At 35.2% G+C, this 19,354-nt stretch overlaps 1 protein-coding gene across 1 annotated transcript in view; it reads left to right on the forward strand.

Moving 5' to 3' along the window:
- Positions 1-19,354, forward strand: part of LOC119067720 (chitin deacetylase 1) — a 73,907-nt gene that overhangs the window by 40,965 nt on the left and 13,588 nt on the right. Inside the window, exon 5 of the mRNA XM_037170837.1 lies at positions 9,508-9,650. Coding sequence (XP_037026732.1) covers positions 9,508-9,650 — 143 coding nt within the window. The remainder of the gene's footprint in view (positions 1-9,507; positions 9,651-19,354) is intronic.

Here is a 19,354-nt window from a genome sequence, read left to right on the forward strand (position 1 = left end):
CAATGACGGGCCTTAAACGTTTTTTGCCAATGTAGAACATTTTCAAAATATCATAGTGAACTTAGCGTTACGGACGTTTCAGATTATTTTCTGTACGACCCTGACTTTCAGTCAAGGGAATAAGGGCAGAACATTCATTCGATAGTTACGAAAGCTCAATGTATTTATCGTTTCACACTAATGACTGTATATGCCTCTTTTATAGAGCTGGTTTTGTTCGTATGTAATACAATAGGGTGCCGGTGCAATAGAGTGTGTTCAAAATACCATAGCCTTAAATTAGGTTAATTTTAGTACACTTCCGATTTAAATTTAAATTTAAGAAAAATTGTTGTTCGGCATACTTTGAGAAATGGCGACACCGGCGTCCATTTTCTATATTATAACGATCAGTTACAGTTAACATCATCATTCGCTAAAACAAAGTCCACAAATCCACACGTATAAATAACATAGTTTAGATTGCCTGTGCAGCTTTCCACTTTTCTCCGATTGAAGTTAAATAGTTTTGGAATGTAATGTCACGCCTGACGTCCCAAAAAAAAGTTTTTTTTTTTTTAATTTCATTTCGCTACACCCTAATGTACAACACAATTTCAACCCCATCTATATGCGACGTATGGCACAGCACACAAATATTTATATTCGTGTAGTTAAGCCAAAGTTGATAAGGACACAATTTTCCAAATAAACATTATAACCGCACCAATAATTACCATCTAATTAGAATTAGAAAGTTAGATTTTCAAATCTGTTACTTGGCGCATATCGAATCGTATATTTATATATATGTGTGTATATACGTGTAAACCGTCGAAACATTTATCCATTAATTACAACGACGTATTAAATAAATAATCAAAGTATATCCTTTGTATGGAATGTAACTAACTTCTGTTCCACGAATTAGATGTATTGTTGCTGTGTATATACACCATACAGTGTGTATACATCCTCCAGACTTAATTAATATAGGGGACTTAAGTCTCTTTAATATGCATAAACAGTACATAAATTCGCATGTGTTTCCAAATTCAATGTAATTCTATATGCTAAGCATACAAAAGCTGTTTGTACCCACATTTATATGGCTAAATATTGCCATTTGCTAAACTACAACTCTATATCACACCTTCGCACAGATATAAGATTTTTTTTTTGAATCAATAATCCAATTTACGATGGGATATTTTTTCTTCTGCTTTCACCTACATATGGATGTACGTATATCGTTCCGTGTATGCACACTTCATGCTACAACAAAGAACTTAGCAAAGCAAATCAAAACGTATTTGGATCAGATAACATTCACCGTATTCAAGAAAACTCTTTTTCCCATTGTTATCCCGCATGTGTAACCTTATGTACTTTGCATTTTGTGTTATATGGATGGAAAATGAAACGATATGTTTGCATCAAAAGTGAATGTTTTGAAAAGTTTGCTTGTCTGTGCTATTCCTCGCTGATGGAAAAGTAGTTTTTTTTATTTGCTCTCTCACTCTCTCTCTCTCTCCCTGTACATTTTTTTTTCAATTATCCCTGACTCCTCGGTTCTGTTTTCCGTTACTTTTTTTCGGTTATTTAGTTTAATTAGAAAAATTGTTTCGTTGAATTCATTTTATTGCTAATTTAAACAAAAGATTTATGTGTTTTCAGTTTTATGTATTGTGCACTTAAAAACTTTTTGATTGCTCGGCAGTGTCAATGCACCATAAAGGTCATTCCATATAATAGCCTATCAGTCAAAAACACTCAAAGAGTAAAAGTGACGCAAGTCCCTGGGCATACTTCCAAAACAACTGATATCGCTGGAGGTGACGCATTCTGCGATTGTACGCAAAAATTGTCAAAGTAAAAATTAGGCCAAAAAAATTCTAGAAGAAAAATTTTACCAAAAAAATTTTGCGTCACAAGTGGCAGATTTGTGGTCATTTGGATTTGAATTGTAGAACTTCAATATTTGCTGTTCTGCAGTCTACGACAAAAAAAAAGTTTTGAAATTTTTTTTAGTAATAGGACTTGCGTCACGGGCGCAATGCTAACGCGCGCCCATGATATTTGTCTAGGCAAAGTATGGTTCTTGTTGCGTAAAAATTTGAGTAAAATTTTCCTTAGAATTGTAAAGTAAATTTCATTTTCTCGGTTGAGTTGTGGACTCGCTACGCTCGGAAAAGCTGAAATGAAATTTCCAACTTTTTCCCCCTCTGTGAACAAATAACTATTCGTACTTCGTTTGGACTGCAAGAACTGAATCTTAACTAGCTAGTCGTGCAAAGCAAAATCATTTTAGTTCTACATATCGATCCGAGTCGAGCAATTTTAAATTACTGCACTGTAGGTTACTACTCCTCGTTTTTAACTGACTTCAATTCCATATCCATTGTTACCATCCAATAAAATTGTTGAACTATGTAGCTTCGGCTGAATAAAACACCAGGACTTGATTAACAAATTGTAGAAAGATTTATTGATAATCGTACCCTACGATGATCGGTACAAGACTAATCATGATTAGCCACGGTGAACAGACAAACGGTCAGTTGCGCTAACGATAAATGCAATGTTGACAAATTTATTTCAACAGCCCCACTATTTGTTAACGTCGCAAAAAAAATTTAAACAAGAAAAATGAAACAAAATGCAACCAATTCACTGCAATTTCCCCTATTCAAACAAATCGCAACCAGTTCACTGCAATTTTACTGTAGCAATAATTGTAACCAATTCACTACAAAAAATATCAAAAAATTTCTGCTTAATAACAACCAATTCACTGTTAAAGCGCATCACCCCTTCGGGCAGCAAAATGACCAGCCCTCTCATTAGTATCTACGACCTTTGGTTTTGAAGCAATTTTGTCCGGACAGCTTTTTGCAAAATGGCCGACCTCTCACCAGAAATGGCATCTGAAGTTGTTCGTTCCTTTTTTCGTTGCTTAGAAAAAAACGCTTCACCATTCTCGTCGTTAGAATCGAATCTTGTCTCTTGCAATAAGAGTGTCTTCACCCCTTCAGTTGCAAGTTTCTCCGATGAATTTTCATACGCCATGACTAATGGGGTGAATTCATTTGGCAAACCAGCCAACATCAACGACGCTATGATTTCATCATCCAATTTCAATCCAGTCTTTTTCACTTTCAGTGACGTCATTGTCACACGATTTATGTAATCCTCCTTCGACGCACAATCAGACAATTTCAGTTGGACCAGTTGCTTAAGTAATCCCACTTTACGACACAAACCGCTATCCTCAAACGCTGTTTGAAGAGCTTTCCAGGCGTCTTTCGCCGACGTTGTTTCAGCTATGTACGAGTAAACATCTTCATTGATCAGCAAACTCAGTTCGGACCACGCCATCAAATCCGCATCCTTTTTTTCGCTTGTGGCGTCTCCCGCTAAACCATTCTGAATACACGACCACGCCTTTTTGATGACTAGGTACGACCTCGCTGAAATCTTCCATGTGTCGTAATTCTCGCGACCCTTTAGCTTTGGAAATCGGTTTGTTTCGCTTGCCATATCTTTGATTTATGTTCACGCAAAAAATTCCAGGTTTGTACAGATGTTCCAACAGTTTCGTGTGTCGATCAAAATGTCAGATTGCAGATTGATATACCGCCTTGAGTCTTATTGTTTTGTTTGCAATGAAATTCAATGTTATCACAAACCAGCAAACAAAGTACCGCTACGTCCTTGACGCCAATGAAAAGAAATTTTGTTCACTTTTCCCGCGTGCTCAAAAAAACGGCTATTTCTCTATCAAACAAAATGTTTTACTGGGTAACGATAGCTAGCATTTCCTCTTAGCTCAGGACGGATTTATTGTCTTTCGACCCAGCGCCGTGTTATCTCGCTGTTACCTTCAAATAACGTTACCGAGCAATATTTTGTCTGATTCACTTCCAAGAAAATTTGCACAATGAAACACCAACAAAAAATATTTCACCGTTGATTGACTTCACAATAAAACTTTTATTTTACTTTACGTTACTGGGCTTCATAACCTGTTGAACTATGTAGCTTCGGCTGAATAAAACACCAGGACTTGATTAACAAATTGTAGAAAGATTTATTGATAATCGTACCCTACGATGATCGGTACAAGACTAATCATGATTAGCTACGGTGAACAGACAAACGGTCAGTTGCGCTAACGATAAATGCAATGTTGACAAATTTATTTCAACAAAAATGTGTTACGGCCACACATTTTAAGTATAAAAAAAAGAGAAAATCAATTACGGTCCAATTATGCTCCCAGTATTTTGTGTGGTAGTTTTCATAACATAAGCGCACGACTGATCCACTTTTAAGTAAAATGAAATGGAAATACTTTTTATTCGGATTTACTATTCTCATTAACGTTCGTATGCAATTTTCTGCTTTGTGAATGTGTAGCTTATTTTCGAATTTATTCTTAGGGGTCATTCAAATAGTCCGCACGCTCGAAAACACTGTTCTTTGACCCGTTTCCCCGGACGTACGCTTATACACGGTTTTTGAGAAACCATCCCTTCCCCAACAGGTCCGCTCAAAACTTTTGATTTTTTAAACTTCATCTTTTACATAAATGTTCGACTGACGGTTCACGGAATTTGTGTATGTCCTATATGGAGCCCCACAGTAAAATTCTACTCTTGACTTGCATTCCCAATAGCTTGAGTTACGAAATTATGAAACATTAGAACATACTCAATATTTAGACTGCCTCTTGGAAGCTAAAGAACAACTTCGAACAGCGAACTTCAAGCATCAGTGATACACTAAATAGAGCACTGAAACAGTGTATCATACACATTTTTACACTGTAAAAAAATTGGATAAAATTATCATACAAAAAAGTACTCTATTTGGCAGCTGTCACTAAGATCACTCATGCTTGCAGTGCGTTGCTTCAAAATAACTTTCTTTCAATGTAAAGAAAAGGTCAGAATTCTATGGCAAGTGTGAATAGTTTTTCGCCTAACCCCCTGGCGCGCGAGTACTATTTGAATGATCCCTAACGCAGTTTTTCTCACAACGCTACCAATTTACATAAAATATAAGTAAACGAAATGCAATGGCAAATTTTTATCTGGATTTGTTGTGAGTGTACAACCAAACGTAGTTCGAAAGATTATGAGGAAAAAGGATAATGTTGAAAATGTTGTTGTTTACTATCAAGTATTATTGCTAGCTCACTAACTACGAACATAATCTTAAAAGATTTCGGCGCTGTTTTTCTGACTGATTGGGTTTGTTGGAAATTTTTTTAAGGAAATTTTTTTCGGTAAATTCCTGGTAATTCAATAAAATATTATCTCACTGCTTTTGGCTGTTAACGAATGAAAGAAAATTGAAAAATCAGTATCATGTTTCAACATGTCGTTCAAACGAGCTAAACGATGCGAATGCTGTGAAAAGAAATATGTAAAGATGGAAAAATGAAGCAGCTCAGAATATAGACAAAACGCCAATTTTATGTAAACGAACGCCTTTACACTACACAAACATTGTCGTTTTTGTACATTATACAAAAAGTTTACCATTCGTTTATAATCTCCCTAGTGGCCACGGATGATAATAAGGGTATTCGCGGTTGCGACTTATACTCGAGTATATCCCGTATATCGAGCATAACGACAACTGTCAACTGTCAATTCGTTTTTCAATCGGAACAAAATCTGCCACGGGTAAGACTTTGCAAAAATGTTTTCATTCGTATGTTCTTCGCATCACGTTTTCAAAGTCTTATTGCTTGGCAGTTATTGCTCCGATTGAAAAACTGATTGCTTCACTGGAGTCCTGGAATCGCGCACTACTCATTGACATTTTGTTTGACCAAAATTCTGAAGCACATGATCTCATGATCACATGATGATATTGGTCGCTGAGCGATAAGACGTTGGAAAAATGTTTTTTTTTTTTACATATCGACCACCTCGTGTTTCTTAGGTCTTATCACTCGGCCGGCAGATATTGGTCTAATTGGAAAACTTATTACTTTACCGGACTTCTGAGATCATATGTCACGTAATGAATTTTTTTGACGAAAATTCCAAGGGCGGAGTTAATGCCATATTTATAACTGAATGAGATGAGAAGCTGCAGAGAAGGCGGACTCTCCGAACATTCACTATATTTTTAGTCATAACTCTCGTGGATCTATTCGCACCAAGCGGTGCGTATACTCTACCTGTAGGTCTTTCCAAGGCCGACATTCGTTCAACGTTACAAGAATTTAAAATAATTTTTTCTTGGGTTATTGTCGAAAAACTGTTTTCTGTACCCTCTGACATGTCTTCACTTTTGAACGCTTTTTACAGAAAACAATTTTTTTTTTAGAAAAAGTGAAAGATACGTGTTTCCTATAGAATCCAACGAGCTATCACTCATCAAAATCGGAGACCACTTGTTCCCAAAGTTAAAAAAATCACCTGAAGATTTGGCGATATCACTCTTAATATATACCCTTTTACTCGAATATAAAATGGAGGCTTGGAATACCCTTCATATATACCATTAAATGGTTCCGTCGCGCAATATTTCGAAATCAACCAACAATTTTTTTTTTTAGCAAATGAAACTATGCTCGCGCCAAAGTAATTAGTAATATTAATCCCCATGGTTATCATGTCCGGAGCGATAGCGGAGGACTTGACGCAGTCTAACTTCCAAAAAAAGAACGAAGAAATTTTTTTGAGACGCGGCAACTATATATAGGCGAGAATTTAAATTTCTTTCCTTTGGCCTGTATCACCACAAATCCTATTCTATCTTATTCGCGCTTCAAATACGAGCAAAACGAGCTATCACTCGACTATGTAACTTTAAAATTGCCGGAGATACATCGTTTTGAAGTTGGTCATTTTGATAGAAAATGCACCAAATTAACGTTTTCCAAACAATCAAAATCTTTCAACTTACTCTGTATGTTTCTATCTATCTGTCTATCTATCGACGGTCGATCTCGGAAACTAGTCAGCCAATCTCCATGAAATTTTGCAGGAACCTCAGGGTGGGCATAAAAATGAAAATGTGATACGCCACTACCCCAGGAAAAACCAGAATTTTGTTTTATTGGCCTCGAGGTGGTTTCTGAGTGTGGTTTTCGAGGGTCGGGAACGCGTTTTCGGCTGTAGCTTAGCTGTATTGAAACCTACAGAGGCGTGCGACCCATCAAATGAAAGGTATTCATAACACGATTCGAACAAAAAAATAATTTAAAAAATCGGGGCAGATTCGTTTGAGCTAGAGTGATTAGAGTGACCAAATTTTGAGCTACTCGAGCTTAGGATGAAAGGACTAATATTTTTTTGGGTTATGAGAGATAGAGAATTACTTTCTTCGGCAAAGTCTCAGAGTTTTACGAGTAGAAAAGAAGGGCATTTGTGAAAAATGTCGAAAGTTGGAAATGGGGGGTCAATTGGGGTTTTAGAGATATTTCTTGAATGGTGGCAGATAGAGAATTACTTTCTTCGTCAAATTTTCAATTTTCGTCTTTCGAATTTCGTCTTTTCGATTTTCGTCAAATTTTCCATTTTCGTCAAATTTTCCATTTTCGTCAAATTTTCGATTTTCGTCAAATTTTCGATTTTCGTCAAATTTTCGATTTTCGTCAAATTTTCGATTTTCGTCAAATTTTCGATTTTCGTCAAATTTTCGATTTTCGTCAAATTTTCGATTTTCGTCAAATTTTCGATTTTCGTCAAATTTTTGATTTTCGTCAAATTTTCGATTTTCGCCAAATTTTTTATTTTCGTCAAATTTTCGATTTTCGTCAAATTTCGAATTTCGTAAAATTTTCGATTTTCGTCAAATTTTCGAATTTCGTCAAATTTTCGAATTTCGTCAAATTTTCGAATTGCGTCAAATTTTCGAATTTCGTCAAATTTTCGAATTTCGTCAAATTTTCGAATTTCGTCAAATTTTCGAATTTCGTCAAATTTTAAAATTTCTGTTATAAACTGTTATAAAAAGCAGTGTTCTAAAACTTCTAAAACGACTGATATCCCAACAAAAATCTCTTCGAGAAATGTGTGACGCAGTCTTTGAAGTACAATTTCTAAAATGAATGATATCGCTAGTGTTGACGCTCTCAGCTTCGTTACGCAAAAATTAAATTTTACACCCAATTTTAGTTCAAACAAGCTGGCTTAGTTTTTCTCATCATCTGCCAAATAATTTTTACCAAAAAAATTTGACTGGAAACAACCAAAATTTTACCAAAAAAATCTGCGTCGCATGTGGCAGATAAATTTTCTTGCTGGTCTGTTCCTGAACATTTGCCACTTTGCGACGCAGATTTTTTTGGTAAAATTTTGGTTGTTTCCAGTTAATTTTTTTTTTGGTTAAAGTTATTTGGTAGATGATGAGAAAAACTAAGCCAGCTTGTTTGTACTAAAATTGGGTGTAAAATTTAATTTTTGCGTAACGAAGCTGAGAGCGTCAACTCTAGCGATATCATTCATTTTAGAAATTGTACTTTAAAGACTGCGTCACACATTTCTCGAAGAGATTTTTGTTGGGTGTATCTTGTTGTTGTCAATTTTTTGTTATTGTAATTATTGTAATTGTTTGCTACTAGTTGACTGTCTTCATTCTTCCTTTATGTTGATTTTTCCCGAATAAGCTTTTAATATAATTAATTGAAGACAACATCCAGTCATTGTATTGATTTTCAATTGAAAACGGTGTACAATATTTTCCATTCAGTGAAAATTCCCAGTTAGATGTTCCATTTAATAAAATATGGAAACAACACTAACGTGAGCATTGCGAAACATTACGATGTACACAATCACATAGATAATGCATTTAAATATGTATATATGTACGGTGTGCAAGCTGTGTTTCATTTACATTTAATTAAATCCTTCTGTTCTGCTTACAAGGACTGTGTTTATGTTTGAATAACATTCGCTAAACTATTACTGATATCTTGACTAGTCTTGAAATTGTAGAATCTGATTCCATATGTACTCAAATCTGGTTGATGAACTGTAAAATATGCAAAGGTTTTGGTATAACATATAAGTGAGTAGTAACCATTTTCCGAGTATAAATAATTCTGAAATGGATTTATAGTGCGAACATCTAACATTCCAGATAAAATTACAAGAAACAATTCTTGTGTTTCGATTTTTGATTGCATAGCAACTTCATGCTTTCAATCTGAATCGAGTCTAAGAGAGTCGACGTTTCAATGTAAATTTCCCGTCTGTTTTTAATTCAGCAAAACGCACTCGAATCTACACTTTCCACAACGATTCCATAAGTTTATAATTCTCCGATATTATCGTTCGTATACCTTAAGTTATTTGAACACAATCGGTTGAACACTCCCATCCTTGAGCTGAATTTAATGAACTTTGATTCGAACATTATACATTGTTCATCGCATTACATCCCGTCGTGTTTCCTGATTCTGTCAATTTCATTCAAACGAAATTGAATATGGATGCACCCCATGTTGGCACACAATGTTGATTTGGAATTTTTAATTTTTTTTTTTTAAACAAATTTCAGACACCGCAAATTATACTTCTCACATTCGATGGTGCTGTAAATTTGAATAATTATGAACACTACAAGAAAGTATTCAATGGAAAGAGGCAGAATCCGAATGGATGTGACATCAAAGGCACATTTTTCATTTCGCATGAGTACAGGTAAGAGGCTTTTAAATAATAAACACGCATGCAAAATATACCCGTCGTCGTCGCAATAAACACGTATCTGGGGCATCATTATGCCGTATTTGTAAATGTATTAACGAAGGCCGACACCTGGAAACTGAATGAACGCGGAAACTTGGAAACATTTAAAACTACGTCACCTTTTTCAGGTGAAGGAAGGAATCAGGCTCGCACGTTATGAAGCTGTACTTAAAAAATAAAATATAAAAGTTTTGGGACTTAGGTCAAGGCAAAACGAACACTCCAATTTGTAATCTAAAAACATAGCTAACTCCGACCCGTACGAAACACCTATTCGTATCAAAAGCCTTTAATGTGGAACTCTTTATTTCTCTTACTTCATTCTTTTCTCTACTGAAAAGCTATTCGCCCTTCAATATCACTTCAATTATCCACTCTTTGCCTTTAATATACAAATAAAGGTGGCGGGACATTTCGACACCGTCAATATCGTCAGGAACGATATTATCGTTTTTTAGACGATACTATCGTCCAAAAAAACGATATTATCGTCCAAAAAATTTTCATCCAGGACGATAATATCGTCTAAATTGGAAAATTCTAAAATATTGTCTGGACGATAGTATCGTTTTCTGGACGATATTATCGTTCAGAAAACGATACTATCGTTTTCTGGACGATATTACCGTTCTAGAAAATCTAATGGATATTTTCGTTTTCTGTACGATAATATCGTCCAAAACGATAATATCGTCCTGGGCGATATTATCGTTTTCTTAAATGATAATATCGTCCAGCACGAAACTATCGTTTAAAAAAACGATAATATCGCCCAGGACGATATTATCGTTTAGTTTTGGGTGGTAATATTGTCCAGGACTTAATTTTACTCAGAGGTGCAGCAAGAACCGAATTCTCTTCCAAAATATCGAAAAATAATTGTCAGAGGAAATCACCTACACATCAGTGTTTAAAAAAGGCGTTTAGTTCGTCCCTAAATAATTCATCTTTTTACGAAATGAATACATAAAAAGCATTTTAACACGTCGAGCGATCCGGCCCATTGCCCCGGAGCGAAGCGGAGGGCCGCAATGCGAGCCGGGCGCCGGAACGGTGTCGGAACTTAGGAGTTAATTTTTTTTTCTCGCATCGTCTCATAATTAGTCTGTGTAATTTTTCTATTATAAAATTTAAATTTACGGAACCAAATGAACCAATTTTTAATATATATTTGCCGTCTATAAAAAGGTGTTTATCTACAAGATTTTGTGTTTCGTCTTCAACAACCATCCAGAACGATAATATCGCCCAGGACGACGATATTATCGTCTAGAATTTTATTTTAAATAAATTAAAAACGATATTATCGTCCTGTACGATATTATCGTCTCAAATTTAAAAAAATTAATAAATTAAAAACGATATTATCGTCCCAAAAATTATCGCCCAGGACGATAATATCGTCCAAAATAACGATAAATTTGTTCAGAAAAAGAAAATAACGATAATATCGTCCAGCGGATATTTTCATCCAGGACGATATTATCGTCAAAAAAACGATATTATCGTTTTTTGAACGATAATATCGTTTTTTAGACGATAGTATCATCAAAAAAACGATAGTATCGTCCAAAAAAACGATAGTATCGTCCAAAAAAACGATATTATCGTTTTTTTAAACGATAATATCGTCAAGAAAACGATAATATCGTCCTGAAAATATTTTAAAATTTATAATTTTAGACGATATTATCGTCCAGGATGAAATTTTTACTATCGTCTAAAAAACGATAATATCGTTCCTGACGATATTGACCGTGTAGTTATGTCGCCTCACCACAAATAAATTGCCGGAGGCAAAATAGATAGCCCCGTACGAAGTCAACTTTCATAAATTCCTGTTTAAACAGCTATATACCGCTATATTTACCTATATTTTCCTATAAATAAACATTTCGCAGATGAATATGCAATTATATAGCTATATTATATATGCCTGAATATAGCTCAATATAGGTGAATATAGATATATATAGATGTCCATATATGGAATGCCTGAAACACCCCACACACTTAACCAATTACTTCTATGTTAACAGAAACTCTCTAAGTACCATTTTTCCCAAGACATATCACTTTTAATAAAATCCAATATGGCCGCCGGCAGCCATTTTGTTAGGAGACCGGAAATAGTACAGACGCTTTACATTCGTTAATACCTTGAGATATTGACAAAATACTCCACATTCACTGTATGAGACCTAGCTCACGCTCCGGTGAACGTAATCTCATAAACTTTTTTTTGTCAATCGGTATTGTAAATATCTTTCATTTAATGGGTCATTTACGAGTATAGCGTTTGATATAATAATATAATTGATAATGTTTTGATATTACCAAACGGGAAAAAAAGAATTTTAGAAATCGGATGTGTTTTACTCAAGTTATCGTGCAGACAACGGACATGGTTTTTTTTTCGCGGATTAGGCATCTATGGACAACCACAATAGGTTTCCCCTTACTTCGAGAGTCCAATTCGACGTGTTACAAACGTATGCGTGAACCTATAAGACCCCAGTACTTCGTACGGGTCTAAAAAAAGGAGAACATGGGGGAAGAAGGATATTTAAAAGGTTGATGCTGAAAATTGTATTTTCTTGGTGCGAATGATTGATCAAAAATTAATTGGTTGGAAGTTCTCTGTTGCAACTTTTAGTTATCACTCACGGCTGTCTAGGTATACACGGTTATCTTCAAAGTTCTCTCTTCCATTTTTTGTCTTGTTCATAAAAGACTTCTTAACAATGTCAGCATGTAAGTGAATTAATAATACTTTCACTTTGCATCTTATATGTACCTGTACACTGTACTTGTCACATAGACTTTGATACAGAAATACCGGTAACGATTATTGATATTTCCAATCTAATATTATATGTTGATAGGTTTCTTCCCTGTTAAAATATAAATTCTCCTTTTTCTTGATAGAAAATGGAAATGTCTTTTACAATATAAACGATCCACGCATTTCTCTGTTCACTGTCAATCATAAATCTTCTTTGAACTTGAACTTGTTACGTAAAATTTTTCTTCTTTTTTTTACTTCTTTCCCTCTATGCTCCTTTATTTAGTACGTACAATGTTATCGCTGGAAAGAAATTATTTATGAGCTAATATATGGCCCCCATTTTTGGGAGGATTTTTGATCGTTTGATATGTCACAGTAAAAGTATATGTATCGAACGACGATTTCAGAGCTTATAGAAAACAATAACAATAACAAAACTGGCATCTCGAAGAAATGTTTCGATTGGAACATGATTCAGAAATAAATAAATAAAGAGATTGCCAAAGAGAAGATAATATGTCAATAAGCGCTTTATATCTTTTATATTTATGATATTAAAAGGGATGATGTTAGGTATATCTTATCAGTCAAGAAAAATATATCTATACGTTGGAGGGAAGGAAAAACAGAACACATGTTAACTTTATTTCTAATCGAACGCGTAGCTGTTCAGTAGAATTGGAAAAAAATATATTTATATAATTTGACAATAGGCCGGAGATACGCACCACGCAAAATATAACACAAAAAATGAAACTCGCACTTACGCCGTTTACTTGTCAACAATGGAAAGTGGGAGGAGTGTTCAAGGAATGTAGGAAACAGGTAGGGCCAATCCATCGATTTAACTTCAACGCACTCACAATATATGTCAAATTAATATAAAAGTGAGAGCGTTTACAGAATCTGTTAGTCCGCCGGGCCGACATTGGACCATACCTATTTTATACTTTATTGGAGGTTTTCGTTTTTTACATTTTTAGTTCGAAGGAAACACATTTAATTATGTGTCATAGACTTTGAAGTACTAGATTTGTCATTTATGTAAACTTAGGTCTAGTGAAGTACTTAGTATTGTTCGCTGAATACTTTTCTTAATTCAAGCCTGACTCCAGCATGTTAGCTCCCAAACAGAAGTCGGCTTTTCCTTGAATCACCAACAGGAAGACTGGGATTTTCAATTTTTAGCCCCGTACGAAGTACGAAGGGGCTTATAGGATTACGATGCCGTGTGTAATTGATGGAATTCGAAGCAGACGGTAAGGGCAAAGTGTTTGCCTATGTTCATAGATGACGAATCCGCAATAAAAATTTGGTCCGTCTGTCCGTCTGTCCGTCTGTCCGTCACGTCGATATCTTGAGTAAATCAAATCCGATTTCAAAAATTTTTTTTTCCCTGAAAGATAGTCAAAATAGTGAGGCTAAGTTCGAAGATGCGCATATTCGGGTCGGCCCTTCGTGAGTTAGGGACACCTAAGTGATTTAAGGTCTTTTGGTGATATTTTTGGCAAAATAAACGATGGAAATGTAAATGACATGGCAAATGATAGATATTGTCAATACCAATCCAGGAAAAAAAAGTTTTTTAAAATCGGGTGAGTGGACCGTGAGTTAGGGCCTTAGAAGTGAAAAGCTACTAGGGCCCTATGTGTATTTTACATAGAACTCAAGTAAATTTAATCCGTTTTTCGTAATTTTTGTTTCATTTGGAAGGTAATCGAACACCGAATAGAAAGTTGTTGAAAAAAAATTAAATTTGGGTCCTTGGACTAAGGCCACTACTAGGGCCCTATGTGTATTTTACATTGAACTCGAGTAAATTTCATTCGTTTTTCGTAATTTTTGTGTCATTTGGAAGGTAATCAAAGGCCGAATAGAATGTTGTTGAAAAAAAAATTAAATTTGGGTCCTTGGACTAAGGCCGCTACTAGGGCCCTATGTGTATTTTACATATAACTCGAGTAAATTTCATCCGTTTTTCGTAATTTTTGTTTCATTTGGAAGGTAATCAAAGGCCGAATAGAATGTAGTTGAAAAAAAAAAATTGGATCCTCGGACTGAGGCCGATACGAGGCCCTATGTGTATTTATACTCAATAAATTAAAATTTTAGGGCTATTTGAAATTTTTGTTTTATTTGAAAGGAACGTCGTACGGGGCTTCGTAATTGCGCTATGCGCAATTTCTAAGATGTACACATTACATAATAATTTTACTTTAACTACTTTAACCGGCGCATTGGCTTACGGTCAAAGTAGGGTGAGAGACGCACTAGGGTCACGTACGCAATAGATATACGGGTTTGTACGGGGCTCAGTCGCAGCAAACGCTCCGACTGTTCTGATGGCTCGTTTATATACCTTGTGATGACTAGACTAAGTTGCCAGAAAAACGCGATTTCGGAGTGGTGTTTTCATTTTGTTGACTGAAATTCGTTGAATTTCCTTGGTGTTTCATGGATTCTGGCGTGGTTTTCGTGTTTAAATGTGCGTATGCGAGCCAGGAGATCAATTTGGTGATTCATTGGGAAAGAATTTGGTTGAAATTGTGTGATCGTGAGTACGATGTCGCTGACTTTGTGTTTTGTTTGTTGTTCAAATGTGATGAATTTTCGCTCGTGTTTTTTGCTACATGTTGGGTTTTCAAAGTAGCCATCCATTAGTATCCGAACATTCCATCGAAGATGGCAATTTTTCTATGTAAATTTTCAAAACTTGTTCAATCGAAAATTTACGCTGTCTTGTGAACGAATACGATGGAAGCAACTGATGATGGACAGTTCTATACTGTCCTGTGACCACCATCGTATTCGGAGGTCGAAACAGCTTCTCTTTCATTGATTCAATCACTTAACGTGAACCGTGGGTAAGGGAAGAGCATAAAAGCTCTGTTCGTTCTTGCAATCAAGCTTTGACGATTCGTTGGCTGAAATCCCGAACGAATTTCAGTTGTTTAGTTAAACTTATGAGGCATTTCAGTTATTTAGCTAAATTCGTAGGCATTTCAGCGTTTAGTTATTTGAATTTGCAGGCATCTCAGTTATTTAGCTAAATTCGTAGGCATTTCAGCGTTTAGTTCTTTGAATTTGCAGGCATTTCAGCTTTAAGCTGCTTCAATTTGTAGGCATTTCAGCTTTAAGCTATTTCAATTTGTAGGCATTATTAACCTATTAGCCTCGTGCTGTAGGTGGTAATAGGTTGGTCTTCATCGTTGTTCGTTTAGTTCGTTGCTAAAGCGCAACGTTAAAAAGACCAGAAAGATGCTTTATAGCTATCTGATGTGAACGCCAAGACTTCAGGCGATTGGGGAACAAGCGGTCTCCGATTTTAATGAGTGATAGCTCGTTGGATTCGTCTTTCAATTCTAGGAAACACGTATCTTTCATTTCTTCTAACAAAAAATTATTTTCTGTCTAAAGCTTTTAAAAGTAAAGACATGTCAGAGGTTACCGAAAACAGTTTCCATTGGTCAGCCAAAATCTATAGGTCTGTTACAAGGCCATACGAATTGTCAAATTACTGTCAAATTTCATCCATAGAGACATAACCTCATCATGAACCGAAGCGATAGCGGAGGTTCGTGACGCTAGTCGACTCCCTAAGAAAAGAAAACAACCAACGGGAGACTAAGGAACCTATATATAGGCGAACATTTTAACTTTTCCATACTGAACCAAATCAAAAAAAAATGTTCAAACGAAAGTGCTCGTCAATACAAGTTCAACGAGCTATAGATCATTAAAAACAGTGGTCTACATCCGGAGAAAACACCACTTGAAAACCACTTGAAATGAAGCATCTTCACACATTTTCAGCACATTCTCCATATTCGAGTTAATAGAATTGTTTCATGTGGGTTTGATATACGTATCGAACCACTACATCTGTTTGCGAAAACTGCGCTCGCACTTTTGCTAAAACTTATATTAATTCAATCTTAACACTTTTTCATCGGCAAATCAATAAATTTTATTGAAGTTTTTTACTTAATTTCTGTAAATTTATGACAAAAATATGACAGCTACATTTCTATTATAATGATTGTGTAGTAGATCAGTGTTGCCGTGCTTCATATAAAATGTGCGCAAAATTATGAATTTGATAAATTTGTTTGTTCGCAAAATTTTTGGATCATTGTGGAATTTTAGGTTTCAGGTTTCAATGCGGAATTTGTTTTAAGGTTAGAATGTCCAACAAAATGGTGGAAAGCAGCCATCTTGGAAATTCTTTGAATTTTTTGTATTTAGGACTATATGGCACATACATAGTTGCAGTAAATTGATAATCATAGAGTTTCGTTGACGGATAACTTTTTCCGGCATTTCAAGAAAATAGCGGCCATCTTGAAATTTCGTATTTTTGAGATATTTCCTGCTGTGTCGCTTGTACAGTTTCGTTGGTGGAAAACTTTTTTCGATATTTCAAGAAAATGGCGGCCATCTTGAAATTTCGTATTTTTGAGATATTTCCGGCTGTACGGCATGTAGATAGTTGTGACAAAGTGTCACTTGTACAGTTTCGATTGCGAAAAACTTTTTTTTCTAGATTTCAAGAAAATGACGGCCATCTTGAAATTTCGTATTTTTGAGATATTTCCTGCTGTACGGCATGTAGAGAGTTAGGAAAAAGTGTCGCTTGTACAGTTTCGTTGACGGTAAACTTTTATCGACATTTCAAGAATACGACGGTTATCTTGAAATTTCATATTTTTGAAATATTTTCGGCGATACCTGCATGTTTAACTTAAGAAAACACAATTTTAGATCATTTATCAGAGTTTTAATGTCCATCGACGCACCCATTGCATTAAGTGATTTCCAGTGTTTGATAACTTGGCGCAAAATATCATAAGTGGAAACAACTTAATTGACTGGGAACATCGATGACTGTTAAAATTCGAAAATGTCTCAAAATGTTCCGAACCAAAAAAAGCCCACTGTAATTGTACGGTATGTAGACTTGGAATAAATTGTCACTTGTAGAGCTTGCTTAACTCTATGTATTACCCAAAACTTCCAAAACAACTGATATCCCACAAAGACCTCAAAGAGGAAAAGGTGACGCTAGTGTAGTAAAAATTAAACTTCCAAAACATTTGATATCGGTTTCGGTGACGCATTCTGCGCCTCAACGTAATCAATTTTTACCAAGAAAATTTTAACAAGAAAATATGTCAACGAGAAGTTTACCGATGAGATTTTACAACGAAAGCTTTACAAAAAAATGCGTCACAAAGTAGCAGATGATTATTGTCGTATGAGGGGTTTCCTCAGCGTCTGCCACTTGTAACGCATTTTTTTTGTAAAGCTTTCGTTGTAAAATCTCATCGGTAAACTTCTCGTTGACATATGTTCTTGTTAAAATTTTCTTGGTAAAAATTGATTACGTTGAGGCGCAGAATGCGTCACCAAAACCGATATCAAATGTTTTGGAAGTTTAATTTTTACTACACTAGCGTCACCTTTTCCTCTTTGAGGTTTTTGTGGGATTAATATTTATGTGAAAACCGATCTCTGTGGATGAAATCGTGTTCGTTCGGCCAGTCAAAATTCGTGTTTACAGTTACTTGGAAGAAACCTATTCTATCAATTTAGCATTTCTGCGATTGTTTTATTCGCTGCCGAACACAACGTTATTCGGCTAGCCGCTACCACCGTTCTCAATCGGCTTTCAATTGACAGACATATTGGATGTTGCATGTCAAACAATGAAAATCACTTAAACAAAAGCTTCCACTTCGCTAATATTTTATAAATATACTTCAAAGCTTGTATGGCAACCAATTTTTTTTTTAGTCTAAAACGTTGAACTGTTTTGTTTTTACATGCCTCCCGTTCAAATTTTTTTTTTTTCAGTTCAATTAACTTTCCATTTGGATTTGAATATATATGGGTCATTTTCGGAATGCAGTGAGTGGATATTAAATGAATAGAACAAGAAATTTTCACTGTTACTCTGCAAAGTGTATATTTGTGCGGTATATGTTCTCACGCTCCTTTCACGTGGAAAATGAAATGTGGATTTGAATACTTAGTGGCGGTTTTCACTTTATTTGCCAAAGCTGCACAACTTTGTGCATTTGAACGGGAAACAACAAAAGAATTGTTATTTAGTAGACTGTGATAATTGTGGTTTTATTTTGAACGATGATGGGCCCTGGACTATGTTCATAGGATCAATTATTCAATTATCTTTGTCGATAATAACGTTGCGCTTTACATAAATAAATTTACTTTATGGTCAAGCATATCAAAAGCATCAGACTTTATCATATTAGGAAACACTTAAATCAGCGTAATAACACAGTGTCGTTTCGTTTTGTTTCTACTGGCTATTTAATTGATGGAAAATTTGCGCCATTTTTTTTTTTACTTTTCTTTTAACTGAGTCTACGTCTCTACATAAATAACAGTTTATGCAAATGTTAACATTTAAAATCCACAATATCACGAGGTAGTAAAGTAAACATTGACTGGTATCCATTGAGTGGTAACTTGTTTTGAATGGCATTGAATAGTAACTTGTTTGTTTTACATAAATCGTCACATAAGTTACCATTCCATGTCTAGCAATTCCACAGGCAGCAGCGGTTTTTTTTTTTTTTTCAAAGTCAAAAATTAGAGACCCAGATCATCAGAAGAGGGATTACGAAATTAATTCTCTTTCCTCTGTTCAATCAAAACTCTACCGATAGAGAACGATTCACTATCTCATTGAAAGATGTCGCTGCAACAAAACCGATGTCATCAGAAAAATGATTAATTTTTTCTCGACGGATTTTAGTCAAATAAAATGCCATCGTGTAGCACATGACCTCAGGACGCTGGAACAGCAATTATTTTTTTAATCGGTCCTATATCGGCTTGGCGA

This window comes from Bradysia coprophila (genome assembly GCF_014529535.1).
Source record: "Bradysia coprophila strain Holo2 chromosome X unlocalized genomic scaffold, BU_Bcop_v1 contig_128, whole genome shotgun sequence".
Taxonomy (NCBI): Eukaryota; Metazoa; Arthropoda; class Insecta; order Diptera; family Sciaridae; genus Bradysia; species Bradysia coprophila.